General features: G+C 37.2%; 1 protein-coding gene across 5 annotated transcripts in view; it reads left to right on the forward strand.

The window, feature by feature from the left end:
• LOC127875467 (pleckstrin homology domain-containing family H member 1-like) overlaps positions 1-26,381 on the forward strand; it is a 153,461-nt gene that overhangs the window by 58,052 nt on the left and 69,028 nt on the right. For 4 of the 5 annotated variants that reach the window (XM_052420535.1, XM_052420534.1, XM_052420538.1 and 1 more), the window contains one exon: positions 26,094-26,231. In XM_052420535.1, coding sequence (XP_052276495.1) covers positions 26,094-26,231 — 138 coding nt within the window. Of the gene's footprint in view, positions 1-21,004; positions 21,079-26,093; positions 26,232-26,381 lie in introns of all 5 variants that reach the window. The other variant, XM_052420539.1, reaches the window with a different exon arrangement.

Genomic DNA, 26,381 nt, shown 5'->3' on the forward strand with positions numbered 1-26,381 from the left:
GAATGGAAAGATCTAAGATAAAAAACAAACCTGATATGGCTGCTTTTAATACATCATTATTTTTTTTAATTTTCTTCATGGATTGTATTTCATGTTTTTGTTTCGCTGAACATGCAAAACTAGCGCTGAGATGATACCTCAAGCTGCATAATAGCTCAAACTTATGAATTCATCATCTCATTAAAACACAGGAATTGATTTATTGGCAAAGTAAGTGTCAACCTGAGGTCACAGTGATTGGCTAGGGCAATAAAATGACTAAAGGTATCAATATTTCACGTCTTCATTTGCTTTTATGCCTATGCCCATCAGGCCTATGATAATCATTAGTAAAAGTCCTCTCTGCAAAGGTTTGATAGCAAACCACTTTTAACCTTTGGAAAATAAACCTAATTTGTCCTGTATCACTTTAAACAATAATCTATGACTATTAAAGGAACATTAATGTTTTGCATGCTGACTACCAATTTATGCTTTCCAAAATATTTTAATGTACAATATATGTTTGGAATGACATAGGCATTGAACAATGTGGCAAATGCAATTGTCACAGTACGCCATTTATGCTATTGTTGTAGTGGGTGTAAGAATGAATAATTCAAAGTTCCATTTCTATATTTTATTTTCATTCTACTCAATTGTATTATGTCCACATTACATTGCTTTTACACATCTTGTTCTTAACCTTCCTAAAACCTTACTGCTCTCACATCCATCCCTAACTCCCTTATCACATCATGCTAACACACCCCTAGTTCCTTCTTCCAATCAAATATAATTATCTTAATAAGCATCTTTCATTCATTGGCCACATTCATATCTTCCACCCATCCAACTGTCACTCACAACCTTTTACATAACCTTTCCCCCATACTATCTCACACATGTTTTACTCGTCTACCTCTTAACCTGGTGGAACCATTTCTCTATAGTTGTCCCTGAATCCACTTTGATGATTATCTAAGGGTCTCTGATATTATCACACCAATATAATTAAAGACAACTTACATAACTACCAACATACATGAATTTGCATCATAAAACATATAAAATATACTTTCCTAACTTGCCCCTGGTTACACAATCTTTTTGTCCGTGCGTCTTTGCATATGTCCTGCTGTCTGTATGTCTGTCCTAAAGTCCTGTCCTAGACATAACATTTGATTGTATTGATGGATTTTAAAATAAGGTGGTACAAATGTAAACCATCATAAAACGAAGTTTGGTTTGTAAGATCTGTTTCCTTATCCAATTGTCAAGGTTACACTTACAGGTCAAAGGTCAGAATTGTTCATAAAACTTCTTAAAAATCCTGTTTGAGCCAAAACTTTGCCATTTAATTATGGATTTAAAATAACAAGGAACACATTGAAACTATCATACGACCATATCGCACATGTTACACTTGTTTCCCTTCCTGAAAGGTCAAGATCCCTCTTAGAAGGTCAAGGGTCAAATTAAGCCCTAAACAGTTTTTTGGGACTGTACTCTGCTCATTTAATACACAATTATTAGAAATTTTAAACTATCAGTAATTTATTAAATGTACTCAGACATTTTATGGGTCATGTCATAAGAAAAGTGGGTCAAAAGCACGAGCCAAAGTTGACCCCCAAAATCAGACTATATAGTCCAATTACAATACTTCCATAATATACAGTGGATACACATTTCGGAATAATACTAGGCTTCCTTAACACAGCACATAAAAGCCTCTTTAATTGTTCATTAGCGATTGAAAGATGGTAGTAATAAAACACAATTTATGCAGTGGTTATAATTTACATTAACATTCTGTCAACTAAGAGTAGGTGTAAAAACTTCTATCAGGTATCAGCTTCCTTCAGCTGTGACACGTTTCTATTTAATTTGTTCAATGATACTTGTACACAGTTGCATGATTTGGGGAGATTTATCAAATTTTGGAAAAAGTGTTAAACATTTTAAAACATTTTTCCTCCATTAATTTGCGTTAAGGGATGTATACATGCAATACTAGTATTGACTAGCACCGTTGGAGCATGTATTAAATACGATACATTAATGAGGATGGCAATTTACATTATGTCTAACGGATTTTGTGAATGAACATCAATTATGGGCTTTACTTGTGTTTCTTTTCTTGTAGGAAATATGTGGATGTAAGTGGTGTGTAACCAATTAGGAATGCAGAGTGGCCAGGGGGATATTGAAATAATTAGTGGTGTTTTGTGGTTATACTTATTTGCTAGTTGAAAATATGGATGTTGTGGGATAAGGTATTGCAGAGAAGGACATGCATTTAGGACGAGTGATCATGTTCAATAATTATATACATTTCTTAATTGTATCATTTAAAATATTAGCAGAGTCTTGGAATGCTAATACATGTATTATTGAAAGAGGCAATTTTGTAATTCTATATAATTTTTTTCATTGATAATTTGTGCTAGTTGTATAAACTAAAATTTAGTTTGAAAAAAACAGACTATGTTTTGTATCTATCATTATTGGAAATTGTGATTTTCATCACAAATCTATCAGTTTGTTTGCATTATTGTCCCCTACCGGTTTCATCGGAGGGGACTTATGGTTTGCACTCTGTCTGTCAGTCTGTCTGTCACACTTTTCTGGATCCTGGGATAACTTTAAAAGTTAATAATATTTTTTCATGAAACTTGAAACATGGATAGATGGCAATATGGACATTATGCACGTCATTTCATTTCGTTTGTATGTCAAAAATTCTGGTTGCTATGGCAACAAATAGACTAAAATACTGCTGAAAATGGTGGTTTTCTGGATCCTGCGATAACTTTAAAAGTTCTTAATATTTTTTCATGAAACTTGAAACATGGATAGATGGCAATATAGACATTACGCATGTCATTTCATTTTGTTCCTACGTCAAACATTCTGGTTGCTATGACAATAAAACAAACAAACAAAATCTGACAATGGTGGAATTTCTGACAATGGTGGAGCCGGTAGCACTGGGGGCTGACGAGGTCAAAGCGTAGTCCGTTTCGCTACGACGTCGGGTATATGTTTTACTACGAAAACATGGTGTAAATACACTACTTAATCAGGCGAGTTCCATATTTTCTGGTGTTTATGGATTAGAGAACGGAACATCCAGTAATGGTAGGTACTTATTTTCAATAACAAACTAATAACAAATGCGCGTAGTTGCAACCTTTAAGTTTATTTTGAGCTAAAATCGAAATATTTTTATTTGAAGCAATGCATAAGGAGGTTATTCTGTTAAAATTGCCTATTACGGTAACTTAAATTAAATAAAACTACATTTTACTTCGATTCAGTGTACATTACACATTTTAAAGTACAAAACAGGTTACGAACATATATTTTAATTATGCAAATTCTTTGTTTCGAAGGAAATTACAAGTCGTTTTATGTAAAGGTTTCGCACAGAGTATGTATTGGTTGCGCAACGAAGTACAAATATAATGTATAGGTTGCTCAACGAAGTTTCTGTATCCTTTTCTGGACATATCACATGCAGTTTTCAGTTACTACAGACTGCCATTTCCCAGTGCAAAAGATGCCGTGCTTCACTGTGCGCATGAACATCCAAACGAAAAGGTTGAACCCGGTGAAAGCCTGCAGAGTCCCGGGAGAGCCCCGGTATACCGTCACTACGCCGGCACTCACCGGGGTTATACCGTCATCAGACCCCGGCAGAGCTGCGGCAACGCCCCGGTTTAACCGGGGACAACCGGGGCTCCACCGGGAAAGTATTCAAATGTTTAATACCTCCGGGATGAACCAGGAGTTACCGGGAAGGACCGGCAATAACCGGCTTGGCACTGGAAACAACCGGGACTGCATCGGGAACAACCGGAACGGTACCGTCAGAGCACCGGTTTACTTATGTAACGTAGCTATAAAGGGACTCTGCCGGCATTCACCGGGGCGTTGCCGTAGCTCTGCCGGGGTGGTTTTGGGCCCCGGTGGAGCTAAGGTGCCGTCCCGGTTGTTCCCGGTACAGTCCCGGTTGTTCCAGGTGCCACGCAGGTCGTTGCCGGTCCTACCCGGTGACTCCCGGTTCATCCCGGAGGTATTAAACATTTTAATACTTTCCCGGTGGAGCACCGGTTGTCCCCGGTCGTCCACGGTTTATCCCGGTGGAGCACCGGTTCATCCCGGTAGGGCCCCGGTTCATCCCGGTAGATGCCTGATCACGCACTGGGGCTCCGCCGGCATCATAGTGAGACTGGGCCTTAACCGCATTGTAACACGAAGTAAATTTACCGGCCGTCATGTACGCAGTTAACAATAACCTGTAACAGAAACCCACTGCCACAACTTTACAACAATATATTGATTATGCAATTGCGGAGTTGTGCCATTGGGGTCCTACTTTCCACACCTTACGGCTGTTACAGGTGTGGATTTTACAGGTACAATCATGTATACGAACATGAAATTCACCTCAAAATTAGTTGACGATTACCGATTTTCAAGAAAATCGCTTTGATATATACAATGTAAAAATCAAAATCCGTATGAGATAAATAATGATCGAAGTTGGAACATGGAATTTACTTTGACATAAGCAGAGTTTCGAGATAAGCGAGTTGGGAATAACGAGAATCGAATGTCATTTGATAAAGAGTACCGTATGCTGAAAACCTATCGTCGGTCTCTATCAAAATGAACGTATAAGGGATTGTCAAAAGGTGAAGATGCGTCATTTTTATTGAGACCGACGACATTAGGTTCTCGACTCTCAGCTGTCATCTTATGTATGGATTTTCGATTTTAATCGTTTTCTTTGGCCTAGTCGTGAATGTAATTATATCATAATAATGTGCATTACCATGTCGACTGTGCGCTTCGGATCATGTTGTGCCGTTGTTACAACCTCTGTCTCAAACGAAACATCCAGCCACTCCATGACTCTGTATTAATTTTTTTTCTTCTTTATTTTGCCTTTGAGAGATAACCAATACGTCTTCTGTGAGAAACGCATGCACGCTAAAGCGTTGTCGTAGCGAGGCATATACGTATGCTGTCAGAGACATGATCATGCCTTATAATAATATGTAGCCTTTATTTCTGATAACTGGGTCACCCTACACATTTCTAAACACCCCAGTGGCTTAACAATACATAGATCAATATGGAAATTGTAAAATTGTGTCAATTAAACACAGTTGTAAACCTTAATTGCATTTTTTTAAAGTGAAACTTGACTTCGGTTTGATAAATCAGCGGTCTATTTCATGTTTAACCGCATAAACCAGACACATCTTGGATTATAATTTGATGTAACAGACCTATGAAATGACATTGTGCTTAAATTCAGAGTTTTTTTATTACAAAATCATAATCTTACATGTTTTAAACACAATTTTCGACTTATCCGTTCTCGATGTCATGTGTATTTAAACAATGTTTTCGTAGTAAAACATATACTCGACGTCGTAGCGAAACGGACTACGCTTTGACCTCGTCAGCCCCCAGTGGGTAGGGGACTATATTGCTTGGCAATAGTCTTGTTTGTATCTTTTTTTAGCTCACCTGAGCACAACGTGCTCATGGTGAGCTTTTGTGATCGCCTTTTGTCCGTCGTCCGTTGTCCGTCGTGCGTTGTCCGTTGTGCGACGTCAACATTTGCCTTGTTCACTCTCTAGAGGCCACATTTATTGTCCAATCTTCATGAAATTTGGTCAGAAGATTGGTTTTAATGATATCTTGGATGAGTTCGAAAATGGTTACGTTTGCTTGAAAAACGTAGATGCCAAGGGGCAGGGCATTTTTCCTTATATGGCTATATATGGCTACAGTAAAATCTTGTTAACACTCTAGAGGCCACATTTATTGTCTGATCTTCATGAAACTTGGTCAGAAGATTCATCCTGATAATATCTTGGAGTAGGTTAAAAATGATGCCGGTTGGTTGAAAAACATGGCTGCCAGGGGGCGGGGCGTTTTTCCTTATATGGCTATAGTAAAACCTTGTTAACACTCTAGAGGCCACATTTATTTTCCAATCTTCATGAAACTTGGTCAGAAGATTTGTCCCAATAATATCTTGTTATCTCAGGTGAGCGACTTTGGGCCTTTTAGGCCCTCTTGTTTAAATTAGTTTCTTGTTTAGAGCTTCAGGTGTATTTATTCACTGTAATCCGTATACAATATCTTACCTGTTATGAATTTAGATAAATTATCATATGCAGATGTTCAAACTGCCATCCAACATACTAACACTCAACAAAATAAATGTGGTTAAATGCCCTGTCACCTGCCCAGGTTATTATAAAAGATAGTTGCGATGTTTAATTGAGCACATAAATGTGTTTTTTGTACATCGTTTTTACTATCGTTCCATCAGTACATTCATGAATGAACGCCTTTCCTCATTGAACATTCAACTAATTTGCTTTTGTTGCCAGCTGTGAACAGATATAATATCGTTTCATGTCCCGTTTGACACACTTTTGCTAGATAGTTTTGTTAACATTAAGTGCTATATATACAACTTTAGTATCGCTGTTAAATTGACTGTAGTGAAATCTTAATCTTGATGATTGTGCAATAATACCTTAAAAATGTCTCATTCTTTGATCAACATGATCACACATTTGAAAGGCCTTTGAGATTTTTAACCCTGTTTTACCACTTACATACGTATTTTGATGCATTTGTGGTCCCTAAGAAAGTTAAATATTAAACACCTTTCTTTCTAAATTCCATTTTTAAAGGCTTTACTTCCAACGCTTAGATACTGATGAGCAGCAAACAGCTGAAAACCTGAACAAACAACGAGTTACTCGCAGGCTGTTCTCATGGTTTTATGCTCTTTGCACATAGCCATTTTCACTTTGCTTCTGAGTGGGAAAGGGTTAAAGTATTTTATGTGAGGAAACTCTTTGTGTTAAATATTACCTTATACAAAGACACTTGGCACTATACTTAAAAAGTTTAAAATTGTGAATAAGGTTTTAGCTTTTTATGTCCCCCACTATAGTAGTGGGGGACATATTGTTTTTGCCCTGTCTGTTGGTTGGTTGGTTGGTTGGTTGGTGGTTGGTCTGTCTGTCTGTCTGTTTGCGCCAACTTTAACATTTGCAATAACTTTTGCAATATTGAAGATAGCAACTTGATATTTGGCATGCATATGTATCTCATGGAGCTGCACATTTTAGTGGTGAAAGCTCAAGGTCAAGGTCATCCTTCAAGGTCAAAGGTCAAATATATGGGTCAAAATCGCTAATTTAATGTACACTTTTGTAGTATTTCAATATTCAAGATAGCAACTTGATATTTGGCATGCATGTGTATCTCATGGAGCTGCACATTTTGAGTGGTGAAAGGTCAAGGTCATCCTTCAAGGTCAGAGGTCAAATATATGTGGCCAAAATCGCTCATTTTATGAGTACTTTTGCAATATTGAAGATAGCAACTTGATATTTGGCATCTATGTGTATCTCATGAAGCTGCACATTTTGAGTGGTGAAAGGTCAAGGTCAAGGTCATTCTTCAAGGTCAGAGGTCAAATATATGTGGCCCAAATCGCTTATTTTATGAATACTTTTGCAATATTGAAGATAGCAACTTGATATTTGGCATGCATGTGTATCTCATGGAGCTGCACATTTTGAGTGGTGAAAGGTCAAGGTCAAGGTCATCCTTCAAGGTCAAATATATGGGTCAAAATTGCTCATGTAATTTCACTTCTGCAATATTGAAGCTAGCAATTTTATATTTGAAATGCATGTGTATCTCATGGAGCTGCACATTTTGAGTGGTGAAGGGTCAAGGTCATCCTACAAGGTCAAACGTCATATAGGGGGACATTGTGTTTCACAAACGCATCTTGTTAATCTTATAATACAACATTTGCGACCGGCCGCTATTTTGTTTGCAGACGACAATATTAACTGTGTATTCAAAGCTCCACCCATTTTTACGTTTCATTCAACAACGTCATTTCATGTGTAAGCGAGCTCAGTTTTGATTGGCCAGCTACCATATGCACTTCAATAACAATAAGGTCAAGCAATGTCTCGATACAGGTGCAGACCGGTTTTCGTTCACTGTTCAATTTGCGAATACTTTCATTGAAACAAAACAAAAATATAGAAAACCAGTTTCGGGTTAAAATGACGGCTGTTTTCAATGAAATTTTACGAGATTTTAGCATTTTCGCGAATCGGATTTTTCTTGAGCCAAATTCTCAATATTTTCACAAATGGCTCAAGTGGCGAACGACAGCGCGAGCCATCCTACAAGGTCAAACATCATATAGGGGGACATTGTGTTTCACAAACACATCTTGTTTAATGTAGGTTGCACTTTTTGGTGATACAAAAGCAAACTATAAATCTTACCAGATTGGGCCTGCTATCAATAGGTAGGAGCATATACTGTTGGAAATGTTGTGGTCAAAATTGATATTAGGCAAATGAAGACCTTGCAAGTATGTCCACAATTGAAATTAGAGGGATCAGGTACCCTGTGAATTTAAATGATTCAACAAGTAATATCTTTAAGACTTAGATGTAATTTTCTATAACCATTAGTTCAACTATTTAAGCCCTGAAAAAAAACACATATTAGGGCCACTTTCAGGGCTACTTGGCCTGATAGTCCACATTCCCCCAAAAAACAACTTCATGTACGTTAAAATTGAACTGCTTGATACAAATGTAACAAAATTTAATTGACTTTGTCACAGCATGACCCATCTAACAGCTTTTTCACTGTAAAAATACTATAACAATCAATTAGATTTAAAGCAGGGTCTTTGGCTTAGCAGTTCAAATGCAACTTAATTCGAAAACTATTTAACTGAACATTGATGATGGTAGCCATTTTCAGCATGTAAAAAAAGGTTGACACATTGGTAATAAGAAAGGCAGAGGGTGAAGTTTGAGAATTACTTAGTCTTTAATTGAAATGCAACAACAACAACAACAAACAAGTGGAAAAAAGAGAAACACAGATGTCATCCCTAGATTCAATTAAGAAATCAATAAATGACAGTAATTGTCTTGTGGGGGCCAGTGGTATCTTGTTTGGATGAACGTTCTTGGCAGAGCTCCTGCTCAGAATTGGAGGCATCTTGATTGCTCTAATTTGCTGTACATGCCGGTTCAATAAGTGAGGAGAGATGGGTTCAGAGTAGTAATTAAGCACCAAGGAACTTTCATCTACTTCAGTGGTATAGCCAGTCTGGAGCTTTTTACTTGATTTTGAGTTTTGGGCTTTCCATTCATTCTTAAAGAATGCAAGTCTGAAAGGAAGTTTGTTTTCTGTTTATTATAAAGCATAAGTTGTTGTGTGAAACGTGTGCTCAAATTGCCTGTTATTGAATATGGAAATACACAAACGTACAGCTCATGTTTCTGATTGTTGTGTCATGAAGATGGTGTTCAGTTGGGATTTTGCGGGTTTTCTTAAGGACAATAAGGGTTTATGTTATTAGTCTCAAATGTCAATGTTGCATTTGAAATATGATCAGATCTCAGTTTGTATCTGAGGTTTGGATGTAACCCTGGGTGGTTTTTGATTGATTCATCATTTTCAGATTTTGTGTTGTCAGATCTGCATGTTCGTTTGCGTTTGTTGCAGGTGGTAAGGAATTTGTATTCACTGAGTGCACTGTGTGATTTGTGATGTGGTAGGGTATTGAATTAATATGATTACTATCATATGGATCTTTTAGTGTCATATTTGTGTTATAAAAGAAATTACATGTGTAGAAGAAGATTGTTGAGTTTTTATGGAAGATATTTATATTATTTGTAACAAATATCTGTGTATGTTTCAGTATCAGTATCAGTAATACTGATGAGTAAACTTTTTGCAGGTGCCTAAATATTTATCAATAAGTATATCATTAAAGTGATGGCATATTTGTTTCATACAGTCAAGTAAAATCTTTTCCTAATTTTCATATTATAATTTGCGCGGTATATCTGAAGGCAAATACGGGGGTTAATGCTTCAAATTTAACTGAAAGAAACATTTAAATCAATTCTATTGCTATTGCCTTGCAGACACACAAAGTATATTGAAAGATGAAATCACAAGCATAGTTTACATGTAGCTGATAAATCAGGAAAATCTATGGCACATGTTGCTTGCAGTAGGTGTTATTTATCAAGACTAATCACATGCATATATTAAACATCTTAATACTTGAAAGCAGAGTGCTTTATGTGGCTCTTTTACCTATCCTGCAAGTATCTTACACATTTATTTAACCCATCTATGCCTAGTGGACTCTCCCATTCTTCTAAATTATATCAATTTATTTCCAAAATTAGGGATGTCTAGTATATTTATTTCTATATTTAGAATATTTCTTACAGAAAATCATTTCAGCAAACAGTGCAGACCCTGATGAGATGATGAGACGCCGCATCATGCGGCGTCTCATCTGGGTCTACGCTGTTTGCCAAGGCCTTTTTTCTAAACGCTAGGCATAAATGGGTTGATATGACAAGTCATAAAAAGCATTCTACTGTTAAATATGTGTGTATCGATCAGATAAACTGTTTTTGTGCTCAAACTTGGATTTGCTGATATATTACTTATCCCTCGCCATAGGCGGAGGGATATTGTTTTGGCGTTGTCCGTCCGTCCGTCCATGCGTCCTTCCGTCTTTCCGTCCTTCCATCCTTCCGTCTTTCCGTCCGTCCGGAGCCATATCTTGGAAGTGCTTTGACGGATTTCATTTAAACTTGGTATGAGTATATATATATGGATAAGGGGATGATGCACGCCAAATGGCATTGTACACCATCTGTTAATAACGGAGTTATGGCCCTTTTTATCTTGAAAAAATGCTTTTTTTGTGTGTCCGGAGCCATATCTTGCCAGTGCTTTGGCCGATTTCATTGAAACTTGGTATGAGTATATATATTAATAAGAGGATGATGCATGCCAAATGGCATTGTACACCACCTGTTAATAACGGAGTTATGGCCCATTGAATCTCGAAAAAAAATGCTTTTTTGAGTGTCAAATATAACACTTTTGTGTCCAGAAGCATATTGGCGGGGGATATCAATTCAACGAATTTGCCTGTTTATTTTAATTTTAAAGTCTTTATATGACATCTGATACAAGATAGGTTGTTGTTGCATTGATTCTCAAGCTTTACATCAGTAATAATCACATTGCTGTATCTTTATGGCATGTTACTCATGTTTGATATATATATAAAACAACAGCATTTTAGTGTGTCTGAAAGGCAGCATATGAAACACTGTAAAACAGCTGTGAGATGGCAGCAGGCAGCATATGAAACACTGTAAAACAGCTGTGAGATGGCAGCAGGCAGCAGCTGATTGGAAATCAAACCATAATGCTTAAACAACTTGTATAATATGAGGTGCACTCTTGTTAAACTGGGTTAATTGCATTTGTATAAACTGTCCTCCCAACTTGGCCTTTGCAGTGGGGACAGGCTAATCTGGTATGAACTTTTCCGCTTAGACTGGATTATAGTTAACCCATTTATGCCTAGTGGACTCTCCCATCCTTCTAAATTGGATCAATTTATTTCCAAACTTAGGGATGTCTAGTATATTTATTTCTTTATTTAAAAGATTTCTTGCAGAAATTCCTTTAAGCAAACAGCGCAGACCCAGATGAGACGCCGCATCATGCGGCGTCTCATCTGGGTCTGCACTGTTTGCCAAGGTCTTTTTTCTAGACGCTAGGCACAAATGGGTTAAGAAAAGACTTCCTTAAAAAAAAAGTCCATTCGGACTGAACAGGCTAATATGGGACAATACATAATAATCAACGAGTTGATTGTGGTTGTCAACCGGTAGAAAAACATCAAGCCATGCATTAAAACCCAGTGAATTCGGCAAATTGTGAATAGCCCTTTGTAAATCACTGTAAATAACAGGCAAGAGATAATTTCTGTGTCTCACACCATGTTTTTTCTCATTAGAATCAAATCAAACTTAATTTAATCAATGTTCTATTCCTATCCTTCCATTTTCTTCAAATTTTCTTCTTAAGCTATAATGCATACTTTATTAGATTCAATTTTATTCCTGTCTTCATGACTCATACAAGTTTAATTGAAGAGCAGATAATTTTCTTTTTTTGCTTAGGGTATGTTATATCTGGTAAATATCGTCAGCCTTGTACTAAATATACTTTACAGTGTTAATACATATTTTATCTATTACAAGCTGTCAAGTGCCATTTATGATGTTCTGATTTATTAATAATGCAGAAAAGGTAGTACAGAAAAGAGACAATGAAATAAATTTGTATTTACTTTTTTATACCCCCACAAATGAAGTTTAGGAGGGTATATAGGAGTGAACTTGTCTGTCGGTCGGTCGGTTTGTCGGTCTGTCTATCAGTCCGTATTAAGTGTCCGCTCTCTAATTCAAGTAGTTTTCATCCGATCTTCACCAAACTTGGTCAGAAGTTGTATCTACATGATGTCTAGGCCAAGTTCGAACATGGGCCTTGCCGGGTAAAAAACTAGGTCAAGGGGTCACTTAGTGTTTTTAGCTCATCTATTTTTTGAAAAAAAATTATGAGCTATTGTCATCACCTTGGCGTCGGCGTCGGCGTCGGCGTCGGCGTCGGCGTCGGCGTTGGCGTTGGCGTTGGCGTTGGCGTTGGCGTCGGCGTCCGGTTAAGTTTTGCGTTTAGGTCCACTTTTCTCAGAAAGTATCAATGCTATTGCATTCAAACTTGGTACACTTACTTACTATCATGAGGGGACTGGACAGGCAAAGTTAGATAACTCTGGCGTGCATTTTGACAGAATTATGTGCCCTTTTTATACTTAAAAAATTGAAAATTTTGGTTAAGTTTTGCGTTTAGTTCCACTTTTCTCAGTAAGTATCAATGCTATTGCATTCAAACTTGGTACACTTACTTACTATCATGAGGGGACTGGGCAGGCAAAGTTAGATAACTCTGGCATGCATTTTGACAGAATTATGTGCCCTTTTTATACTTGGAAAATTGACAATTTTGGTTAAGTTTTGTGTTTAGGTCCATTTTATTCCTTAAGCATCAAAGCTATTGCTTTCATACTTGCAACACTTACTAACTATCATAAGGGGACTGTGCAGGCAAAGTAATGTAACTCTGACTGGCATTTTGACAGAATTATGTGCCCTTTTTATACTTAGAAAATTGAAAATTTGATTAAGTTTTGTGTTTAGGTCTACTTTATTCATACAGTATCAAAGCTATTGCTTTCATACTTGCAAGATTTATGAACTATCATAAGGGGACGGTGCAGGCAAAGTTATGTAACTCTGACTGGCATTTGGACGGAATTATGGGCCATTTATACTTAGAAAATTGAAAATTTGGTTAAGATTTATGTTTTGGTCCACTTTACCCCTAAAGTATCATAGATATTGCTTTCATACTTGGAACACTCACAAACTATCATAAGGGTACAGTAAAAGGACAAGTTGCATAACTCTGGTTGTCATTGTTACGGAATTATGGCCCTTTTTTGACTTAGTAACTTTTAATATATGGTTAAATTTTGTGTTTCGATCCACTCGAAGTATCAAGGCTATTGCTTTCAAACTTCAAATACTTACATGCTATTATGAGGTTACTGTACCTGGCAACTTGAATTTTACTTTGACCTTTGAATGACCTTGACTCTCAAGGTCAAATTATTAAATTTTGCTAAAATTGCCATAACTTCTTTATTTATGATTAGATTTGATTGATACTTTGATGAAACTACTCTTACCTGACATACCACAATAGACTTCACCCAAACCATCCCCCGTGCCCTCCCCCCCTCCCCCGTGCCCTCCCCCCCCCCCCCCCCCCTAATTTTTTTTTTTTTTTTTTTTTTTTAAGATCATCTCACAAATGACCACCACACCCTCACACTATAACCCCCACCCCACCCCACCCCCCCCCCCCAATTTTTTTTTTGATTTTTTTTTTTTTTTTTTTTTTTTTTTTTTTTTTTTTTTTTTAAGATCATCTCACAAATTATCACCACACCCTCACACTATACCCCCCCCCCCATTTTTTTTTAAAACGGTTATGTTTGAAATACCGTCCAACCATCGCACCCAAAACCCCCCCCCCCCCCCCCCCCCCCCCCCCCGATTTTTTTTTTTTTTTTTTTTCGCTTTTTTGGAAGATAATGTAATAAATATCCACAACCCCACACTATACACCCCTCTTCACTCCACTCCTCCCTCCTTTGTGATTGAAAATGAGAGTCCCTTCACCTTTAAAAAGAAAATAGATGAGCGGTCTGCACCCGCAAGGCGGTGCTCTTGTTAAAATTTAGCATTGTGTCCTCTCTCTTATTCAAGTAGTTTTTATCCGATCTTCACCAAACTTGGTCAGAAGTTTTATCTAGATGATCTCAAGGCCAAGTTCGAACATGGGCCATGCCAGATCAAAAACTAGGTCACAGGGTCTCTTGGTACGTTTTACACATTGAGCATGGTGTCCGCTCTCTATTTCAAGTAGTTTAAATCAGATGTTCACCACACTTGGTCAGAAGTTGTAACTAGATGATGTGTAGGTCAAGTTCGAACATGGGCCATGCTGGGTCAAAAACTAGGTCACGGGGTCACTTAGTGTGTTTTAAACCTCACCATGTTGTCCGCTCTCTAATTCAAGTAGTTTTTATCCAATCTTCACCAAAATTGGTCAGAAGTTGTATCTTGATAATGTCTAGGGCAAGTTTGAATTTGGGTCATGCCAGGTCAAAAACAAGGTCACGGGGTCACTTAGTGCGTTTTGAACATCACAATGTTGTCCGCTCTCTAATTCAAGTAGTTTTCATCCAATCTTCACCAAACTTGGTCAGAAGTTGTATCTAGATGATGTCTAGTTTACGTTTGAATATGGGTCATGCCGGGTCAAAAACTAGGTCACAGAGTATCTTAGTGCGTTTTAAACCTCACCATGTTGTCCGCTCTCTAATTCAAGTAGTTTTCATCCAATCCTCACCAAACTTGGTCACAAGTTTTATCTAAATGATCTCTAGGACAAGTTTGAACATGGGCCATTCCGGGCCAAAAACTAGATCACAGGGTCACTTAGTGCGTTTTTTAACATTCAGCATGGTGTCCGCTCTCTAATTCAAGTAGTTTACATCCGATCTTCACCAAACTTGGTCAGAAGTTGTACGGAGATGATCTTAAGGCCAAGTTAGAACATGGGCCTTTCTGGGTCAAAAACTAGGTCGAGGGGTCACTTAGTGCGATTTGAAAATTGAGCATGGTGTCTGCTGTTTTTTATGAAGACAACATGCAAAATATTATGTGTCAATGCGGCATGTGGGGGTAATAGTCAGGTCTGTGACAAAGCTCTAGTTTTTCACTGTTATTTTGCTGTTTATTTAAGTACTAGTTTCAATGTTTGTTTTTTTCCAAATAAAGGTATATATAAAATAATCTAAAAATAGAAAGTTATGCACTTTTTACAAATAAATGTTTTCATTGCACAAATCTAAAATTATTTAATGAAGCAGAGGAATGAAGATGTAAAAAACACACACTAAAACAACTTTCAATATATTTAAAGTCTTTAAAATTAAGTTTAAGTTTTAAATTCTTCATTGGATACATTTTGTTAAAGGATAATGAACTCAGTGTATTGAAATGCATGTAATCATTGATCTGCCAACTACAGCATTTAATGCTAAGGTGCTTAGGAAAGGCATTGAACTATGTTACATATTAAATGCATGTATTTATTTTTTTGTATTTGCACAGTTTTTATGTTTAATATTTGCCTATTATCTAACAATAGTAAAATTTGACAGCAAAAAATAGAATTTGAAGTTTAAAACATGGACATTTAAGTAGATCCTAAGTACGAAAAAGATTACTCAAGTGACTTCTTATATTTCAAATTTTGTTAACAAAAGAATTCTGACATTGAGGATGTAGAAAATTTAATGTTCAATGCGGATGAACATGTGCTGCATGATTGTCTTGCGCTTTTGCTGGACTAAGGATTATTACAAAAGACATGAGAACCGTTTATTTGTGGCTAGAATGTGTTACTTTCAAGTTAATAAAATTCTGAAGTGTAATTGCTCATATGAGAATACTAACATTATTTATATTATTATATCTTATTTATATCTACTAATATTGAACATATGGAAGTAATACCACTTGCAACAATCAAATAAGGTGGGAAAGTTCATGTTGTTAGATTCAGAGTCGTGCATTCTGTAAATTGCAATGTAAGAGAACAAAAAAAAAGGTTTTTACAGTGTATGTTTGCTTTCATGACCTTTCAACATTGGATTATATTACTATAAAATGTTTGTGACTTTGCATAACAACAAAATTGTCATAGTAATGAATGAAAGGATTATGGCTGTGTAGTTAATTGTTGGGCCATTGCAGCTTTTATTAAACTTAAATTAATTGATATGATTAGGCGGGATGAAATGCATCAAAACAGGATATGGGACAGACTGTAGAAAGTGGCACAATCATGGCAAAACTAAAACTTACCAGTATATGTCAGTAGGTTTTCCATATTATGTGCAGGCAATGTTGCTGGCCAAAGTATGTATAGGGCATTAGTGTTAAGAACGTTGTGTTCTTTAAATGCATTAATTAAATAAATATAATACAATTGCTTAATTTTCAAACTACCTTTAAAAAGGGGTCATTTATTAGGACAACATGTTAAAAGGTATGATATGGTATTTGAATATACATTTGAACATTTGTATAATAACAAAAAATGCAGTCATTATCTTGTGTGGAGAATTCTTGATTAATGGTGTTTGTTGCCATACAATTTAAGATTCAGAAAATGTTTGGCCTAATCAAAGGGATAGTCTACATCTAGTTACCATGGGATAATAGGAATTACAGTTTCAGTATGTTTTTCTTTTGTTCATTCTGAGTGAATATTATAATCTTCCAGCAGCTACAGACGGCCAGTCAGTTCTTCCATCTGACCATCCATATGTATGTGGGAGGTTAAACCAAAATGAACAATTTTGTCAAACATCAATAATGCTTCCTGCAAAGCTTTGATACTTGCTGAGAGATGTCTTGGAAAATTCTCAAAACACCAAAATCACCATACCTCATTTTGAAGGTATCATTGATCTTCTCAGAAGTTCCAAATTCCAAAACAACTTGTTTTTAACCAGGTTTTCCGAAGGAAAAAACTGGTTATAACATTGGCGAATGTTGGCAGGCAGGCTGGCAGGCGGGTGGAACAAGCTTGTCTGGGTCATTACTTTGTCGTTCATCGTGAGATTTAAAAATCATTTGTCATATTTGTTTACCATCATTAGACGGTGTGTCGAGCGAAAGAATTATATCGATATCCCCAAGGTCAATTTCACACTTTGACTTCAAATGTCAAAAATGGCCATAAATGAGCTTGTCCAGGCCATAACTATGTCATTCATTGTGAGATTTTAAAATCATTTGGCACATTTGTTCACCATCATTGGACGGTGTGTCGCGCGAAAGAAATCAAGGTCACTATGACTAAAAATTGATTGAATTTTAAACAAGGGGGTTAACTATGAACAATCAGTAGCAATGTACATTTTTAGTTGTCTCCCTGTTTCAGACTTTTTTGTCCAAATTGAAATCAAGGTCACCACGAGTAAAAATAGATTGAATTTGACACTAGGGGAATAAAAATGCACATTTTGAATTGTCTCCCTTTATCAGATTTTTTTTTATCCCCACGCTTTTTGAAAAAAAGGTGGGGATATTGTGGTGATCTCCGCCGTCCGTCCGTCCGTCTGTCCGTCCGTCTGTCCGTCCGTCTGTCCGTCCGTCCTGGCCACTATCTCCTCCTACACTAAAAGCACTAGAACCTTGAAATTTACACACATGGTAGCTATGAGCATATGTGCGACGGTGCACTATTTGGAATTTTGATCTGACCCCTGGGTCAAAAGTTATAGGGGTTGGGGTGGGGCCGCGTCAGAAATTATCACTCATTTTTTTAGGTTATTTTACATTTACTTCTTTATTTCTACACCGATTCACTTCAAATTGATACTGGACCTCACCTATGACAATACAGTCAATCTCAACCATGCATGGCCCCATTCCCAACCCTGGGGCGCCCCACCCACATAGGCCACACCCACCAAAAATTTCCATTTACTATAATTTTTTCATTTCTACACGGATTCACTTCAAATTGATACTGAACTTTTGTTATGACATTAGGGTCAATCTCAACTATGCATGGCCCCAATCCCAACCCTGGGGCGCCCGCCCACATAGGCCACACCCACCAAAAAATTCCATTTACTATAATTTTTTCATTTCTACACGGATTCACTTCAAATTGATACTGAACTTCTCTTATGACATTAGGGTCAATCTCAACTATGCATGTTCCCATAACCAACCCTGGGGCCCCGACCACATAGACCACACCCACCAAAATTGCCTTTACTATAATTTCTTCATTTCTACACCGATTCACTTCAAATTGATATTGAACTTCTCTTATGACAATACAGTCAATCTCAACTATGCATGGCCCCATTACCAACCCTGGGGCGCCCCGCCCACATAGACCACACCCACCCAAAATTGCCTTTTACTATAATTTCTTCATTTCTACACCGATTCACTTCAAATTGATACTGAACCTCTCTTATGACAATACGGTCAATCTCAACTATGCATGGCCCCATTACCAACCCTGGGGCGCCCTGCCCACATATGTCACACCCACCCAAAATTGCCTTTTACTATAACTTCTTCATTTCTACACCAATTCACTTCTAATTGATGATGAACTTCTCTTATGACAATACGGTCAATCTCAGCTATGCATGGCCCCATTACCAACCCTGGGGCACACCTAGGTCAAACATTCGGCGTGGGGATACGCGTCGGCCTCTGCCGCGCCATTTCTAGTTTCAAATTGAAAACCTGGTTTTGTGACAATTTTGTCCCTTGTTACTTATATAAACACTGCTTGCTAAAAAGCTTTGATGCAAGCATGAATATTATCTATGAGCACCATCAACACATCCACATGCCCTCATCACATTTTGACCTTGACATTGACCTGCTTGTGGATTTAGACTAATTGGAAGGTCCAAGTTCTTTGTAAAAAATATCCCAAATTGCCTAACACCAATACCAGTTGCCATTTGTACAAAAAATTGATACTTGTAATTTTTTAGCTCGGCTGTTTTCGGAGAAAACCCGAGGTATTGTCATAGCCAGCTTGTCGTGTCGTGTCCGTCGTCGTGTCGGCCGTCCGCGTCATGCTAAAACCTTAACATTTTGTTCAGGTTTTGAACATTGGCTCTAAATTCAAAGTGCTTCCACCTACAACTTTGAAACTTCATATGTAGCTGCATCTTGATAAGTTCTACAAGCCACACCCATATTTGGGTCACTTGGTCAAAGGTCAAGGTCACTTTGACCTCTACAAAAAACAAAAACAAAATTCTGACAAGCTTTTATTTATAAAAAAATGCACCCGCAGCGGAGCGTGGCACCCGTTATGCTGTGCTCTTGTTTATCTTTCAAACACCCTTGACACACCCAGTGTCTGTCATCACCTGACCTCTTTTTGACCTTGAAATTGTTGTAGTAATGGAATTTGACAATGAATCAATACCGATGAGGTTTCCACTGGGGGCATATGCCTTTTTAACACATCATATTGATTTCTCATGGGTTCACTTAATTAAGGAAGTATGGAGAAATAAATTTGGTGAAAAAAACACCAATTTCTTCCGTGGGTTTGTCCAATGCAACAACAATATCCCCTTTGTGTCTTTTAGGAATTCAAGTGAATGGTCAAGTGCTATCCATCTCCATTTGTACAGGGTTTTGTATTTCAGTACTTAACCTATTTCCTGAACATTTCCATCTCATTAATATATAAAGTATTTCTATTATAACTTTTGTTTGAAGAGTTTAAAATCTTTGTGAGAAATTATTTGTGTCCACAATTTTGTGTATACGAATGATGTGTAATTTGTTGTGCACTAATCATGATTTGAAGGATTAATGTTAATTGGAAACCCCTGAGATCATTTACTGGATAGAGATTAGATTTTGTGTAATCTCACCTGCGTGCATAAAGCTTTAAATAGCAGTCTGAATGGTCAATAGTATGTGCATGTGTGACTGGAACTTTTTCAGCAATTCAATTTTACAATAAATTAGCACAAATTAGCAACATTAAAACACAGCAGTCTCCGTACTTAATAAGTCATGGTCACACTAAGAGATAAAGTCAAAGTGGGTCATTAAACAGCTTTTCTTAACTGTAATTGTGTCTTTCTTCATGCAATTTAAATATCTTACTGCAAATATGAGGCGATCATGTGTCTCATGTAATATCTGTCCCTTTACCTTATAGGTCAAGATCAAATTTAAAGGTCAAAGGTCGCATTAAGCCAAAATACAACCTGTCCGGACTGTTAATACATTCATTATGCAATTTTGACATAATTTGCCGATATTTGCTTACTATTTTGAGCTGTGTCACCCCTTAGGCAAATGTCAAGGTCACATTTAAGGTCAAAGGTCAAAATTGTCCACGATGAAGCTTGTTAAATAATTACAAGCATTATTGACATTCGGCTTGACATATTGCAGACAGGCATTTAGTACTGGGATATAAATAATTGATATGTATTTGTATATAGATATAGGTATCAGAATTTCAAACTAATAGATAAAAGACTGTAATGTTATTATTGAAAAGTTAAATATCAAGACTTTGTAAGTGTATATAAATTTATGCAATTGATTGTACTAATTGAAGACATATACTCATGTGATGGACGCATATTGGACTTTATGTATGGGAGATTATCATGTTATCTGACTTGATGGACAGTTGGATTATGTAAGATTTAAAGTGATAGGGCAAACTTTCAGTGATTCAGTGAATTTAACATTTGAACAATGCAGTACTCATTGTGTAAAGATATATTGGACTGACAAAGTCACAATATTTTGAAACAAATCTGTACCTTAAAAGTGGATAAATATTCAACTGACAATAATATTGAAGAGTTGTGTACTAGTTCAGTGGCTGGATATTGACTGCATGATGATGCCTTTCCAAGGAGAAGATGCTCTGTGGTACAGGGTACAGAAGGTGAGATATTGCCTGGCTGGTATATAGTCCATGTATGGCTTCTGTCCTCCTCTTTAACCCTTTCAGTGCGGGAACCGAATTTTGAAGGCCTTTGCAAACAGTTTGGATCCAGATGAGACGCCACAGAACGTGGCGTCTCATCAGGATCCAAACTGTTTGCTATTCTGATAATATTCTTTGAAAAAAAATCGAAGAAAATGCTAATTTTAGAAATTAAGCAGACGACATTTTAGCAGACGACAAATTTCCCAGCATGCAAAGGGTTAATTATATCAACTTTCCTCCATTAAATATGAACATGCTCTGGAACAATCTGCATATGCTAATCAAGTACGACTCTTTCCACCTAAACTTGATGTTTGCTATGAAGAGACTTCCCTTGAACAAAAACACCATTTAAGCGGAAAGTGTCGTCCCTGGTTAGTCTGTGTGGACTGCCCAGGCTAATCAGGGACACACTTTATGTTCATGCAATAAAACCTGTTTTTCCAGAGGGAGTCTCATATATTAATAATAAGGATTTCTTGAACAACCAAATCTCTAATAAATATTTATCCTATTACCAGATGAAAATCGATAGTATAACAACGATCGTATAAACTTTAGCTTAATACTATCGCTGTTTTTATATCACACCAAAAATCTGGAATCTGTTTTTGTCAACTACGGCAGAACAAGCTTGTTAAAAAATGTGATATTTCATCATTATTAAAGGAAAAAGGGATGAAATAATGGGATAAATATAATATTATGTGAGTTTTGGATAAAGATCAAGTTTATCATGCTCGGCTAAAACCAGGCAAGCCTCGCGCTGCCATGGTTCTATGCCTCGCATGATAAAATTGATCTTTATCCAAAACTCAGATAATATTCTCTATACATTGTTCGAAGAAGAGGGGGTATATTGTTTTGCACATGTCGGTCGGTCGGTCCGTCCATCCGTCGGTACGTCCACCAGATGGTTTCCGGATGATAACTTAAGAACGCTTAGGCCTAGGATCCTGAAACTTTATAGGTACATTGATCATGACTGGCAGATGACCTCTACAGATTTTCAGGTCACTAGGTCAAAGGTCAAGGTCACAGTGACTCGAAATAGTAAAATGGTTTCCTTATGATTACTCAAGAATGCTTTGGCCTAGGATCATGAAACTTCATAGTTACATTGATCATGACTGGCAGATGACCCGTATTGATGTTAAGGTCACTAGGTCAAAGGTCAAGGTCACAGTGACTCGAAATAGTAAAATGGTTTCCGTATGATAACTCAAGAATGCTTACGCCTAGGATCATGAAACTTAATAGGTACATTGATCATGACTGGCAGATGACCCCTATTGATTTTCAGGTCACTAGGTTAAAGGTCAAGGTCACAGTGACTCGAAATAGTAAAATGGTTTCTGGATGATAATTCAAGAATGCTTACGCCTAGGATCATGAAACTTCATAGGTACATTGATCATGACTGGCAGATGACCCCTATTAATTTTCAGGTCACTAGGTCAAAGGTCAAGGTAACAGTGACTCGCAACAGTAAAATGGTTTCCTGATGATAACTCAAGAATAATTAGGCCTAGGATCATGAAACTTAATAGGTACATTGATCATGACTGGCAGATGACCCCTATTGATTTTCATGTCACTAGGTCAAAGGTCAAGGTCACAGTGACAAAACGTATTCACACAATGGCTGCCACTACAACTGACAGCCCATATGGGGGGCATGCATCTTTTACAAACAGCCCTTGTTTAACAGCTATTGCTCAAATATATATTTTATGATTATAACAACCAAAAAGTGTAATTATTATTTCATGAGCATCTCTATCTAATTTATATATTATTAATCTCTAAACAAATATTTCAAAAGAGATATAGGTTTCATATTTAAAACAGCTATTTGTCTTATAAATATATTATCGCATGAACAATTCTATCTGTAATTTATAATCTCTTAATCAACTATCTCATTATAAGGCTTAAATAAAAAAAATGGTTTGTTTAAAAAATGCTTCACAAATTGCTATCACTCATATTTATTTTGGGGGAAGCATATAGTTGCCGCTTCATCAGTCCGTCCAGGTGTCCGTCCGTGTGTCCGTCCGTGTCCGTCCGTGCACAATTTTTGTCCGGGCTATTTCTCAGAAACTAATGACCGGAATTCAATGAAACTCAATGGGAAGCTTCACTATCAAGAGGAGATGTGCATATTATCAGCGGGTTCTGGTCGGATGATTTTTCACAGAGTTATGGCCCTTTGAAATTTTCCATTAACTGTACATATAGTGCAATTCTTGTCCGGGCTATTTCTCAGCAACTAATGACCGGAATTCAATGAAACTTTATGGGAAGCTTCACTACCAAGAGGAGATGTGCATATTATCAGCAGGTTCTGGTCAGATGATTTTTCACAGAGTATAATGGCCCTTTGAAATTTTCCATTAACTGTACATATAGTGCAATTCTTGTTGGGGCTATTTCTCAGCAACTAATGACTGGAATTCAATGAAACTTTATGGGAAGCTTCTCTACCAAGAGGAGATGTGCATTTTATCAGCCAGTTCTCGTCGGATGATTTTTTTCACAGAGTTATGGCCCTTTGAAATTTTCCATTGTACTTATAGTGCAATTCTTGTCCGGGCTATTTCTCAGCAACTAATGACTGAAATTCAATGAAATCAAAATGATTTGATTTTCAGGTCACTAGGTCACTAGGTCAAGGTCACAGTGACTTGAAACAATAAAATGGTTTCCTGATGATAACTCAAGAATAATTAGGCCTAGGATCATGAAATTTCATAGGTTCATTGATCATGACTGGCAGATGACCCCTATTGATTTTCAGGTCACTAGGTCAAAGGTCAAGGTCACAGTGACAAAGAACGTATTCACACAATGGCTGCCACTACAACTGACAGCCCATATGGGGGGCATGCATGTTTTACAAACAGCCCTTGTTAAAGAAGAATACTAATGAAGATGATTTTTATTTAGTGTTCAATTCTCCCCGGAATTGTGGTAACATATTATGTTTTTTTGTAGTATATGTTATAAATAATCTGTTGCATGCAAACGTGAGCATTTTCATTTAAATCTCCATCAAACAAATTGTGCATCACTGATTTTTGTTTGCAATATGTAGAGAGAAACAGAAGCTGATTTTAGACTTCATAATATACTCATGAAGTTAATGCCTTAACTTGAAACTGTCAAACGGTCATTTATAAAATATGAAAAATAACATAAACAAAAAACACCATGGTGAAAATTGGTTTGTATCCTGTTTTTCCATGAAGAAAATTGGTCAGAACATTCAGACATTATGAATTATATAGATATAAATATTCTCATGGAAACATGAATGCTATTTCAGAAGCAGTAATCATCCTGTCCGTGATAATATGCCACTTTTATCTTGGTCAAAACAGATAAGAAAATCTGAAGATATATACATTAGGGTAATTATAAGAAATAGAGGGAAATGTTACACTCCTATAATTGTTGTTTTTCTGGTAGGGGGATTTCTTAGTGTTGTGAAATGCATATTTGCTGCAAAGTAGTAAGCAATTGTAAAACATAAATAAATCATGATATTGATATAATAAAAAATCAGGACCGTGACGACTGATTAAGGTATGTAAATCATAAGGTATATTCAATCTCAGAAACACTGTTCTGTTATAGCAAGGTGGTTATAGACTCCCAGGTGTGTTTTCTTAGTTCATTTGTGAGTCATTACAAGCCATTTTCCAGATTGAAGATAAAGCAGTTCAGAGTGTCAGAAACACCATTATTTCCATGCTATTTTCACCAGAAGCACTCCTGACCCTGTTAATTCAATAATAGGCAGATAAGCATTCATTATCTACAAAATCTATGGATAGAGATCCATTCATTAACTCTGCAATTCCAATAAAATAAGCTTGTTTTCCCATAAGTGCTGTAAGCCAGGGATTCTGATGTGGTAGTTTGTTTGTGCCCAGAAGTTGTGGCTTGTCCAGTTGTATCTTAATTCTGGTGGTGGCTTGTCCATGCATCTAAATTTGGGTGGTGGCTTGTCCAGTTGCATCTGAATTCAGGTGGTGGCTTGTTCATGCATCTAAATTCAGGTGGTGGCTTGTCCATGCATCGTAATTCTTGTGGTGGCTGTCCATGTAAGTGAATTCCAGAAATGGCTTGTCCATGTATCTGAATATTGGTGGTTGCTTGTCAATGCATTTGAATTCTGGTGGTGGCTTGTCTATGTATCTGAATTCTAGTGGTTGCTTAACCATGCCTCTGACTTCTTGTGATGGCTTGTTCATGCATATGAATTCTTCTGGTGGCTTGTCCACGCATCTGAATTCATGTGTTGGTTTGTCCATGCATCTGAAGTCATGTGTTGGTTTGTCCATGCATCCGAATTCTAGCTGTGTTTTTTCCAAATTAATCTGAATTCTGGACATGGCTTGTCCAATGGCATCATAATTCTGGTGGTGGCTTGTCCTGTTGCATCTGAATTCTGGAGGCGGCTTGTCCATGCATTTGAGTTTTGGTGTTGGCTTGTCCGATTGAATCAGAATTTTGGTGGTGGCTTGACCAGTTGCATCTGAATTGTGGTGGTTACTTTTCCATGCATCTAAATTCTGGTAGTGGCTTGTCCATGCATCTGAATTCGGGTGGTGGCTTGTCCAATTGAATCAGAATTCTGGTGGTGGCTTGACCTGTCACATCTTAATTCTGGTGGTGGCTTGTCCATGCATCTGAATTCAGGTGTTTGCTTGTCCAGATGCATCTTAATTCTGGTGGTGGCTGGTCCATGGATCTGAATTTTGGTGTTGGCTTGTCCATGCATCTGAATTCAGGTGGTGGTTTGTCCAGTTGTATCTGAATTCTGGGGTTGGCTTGTCCATTAAATATGAATTCAGGTGGTTGCTTTCCCATGTATCTGAATGGTTTGTTCATGATTCTTAATTCTGGTTGAGTTTTCTTGTTCAGTTGCATCTTAATTCTGATGTCGTCTTATTGCATTTTAGCTGCGCGTAATGGAGCAGCAGCTAGCGGCAGTGAACTGGCAGCCAGATGACTTTGAGCGTCACATCCGCGACCTTGAGCGTCAGTGTCGGGACAAGGACAGACGTGTGGTGGAGCTGCAACTGCAGTTTGAGGAACAGGTGAGGATGGACAGGGTGGAAGCTGAATTTAAGGGTGGCAACCATCTTTAACCATTTACCACTTAGAAACGCACTTTGACTCATTCGTAGTCCCTTAGAAGCTACATTTAATTGAAGACCTTTCTTACTAGATTCAAATTTGAAAGGCTT

Source organism: Dreissena polymorpha, chromosome 3 (genome assembly GCF_020536995.1).
Source record: "Dreissena polymorpha isolate Duluth1 chromosome 3, UMN_Dpol_1.0, whole genome shotgun sequence".
NCBI lineage: Eukaryota > Metazoa > Mollusca > Bivalvia > Myida > Dreissenidae > Dreissena > Dreissena polymorpha.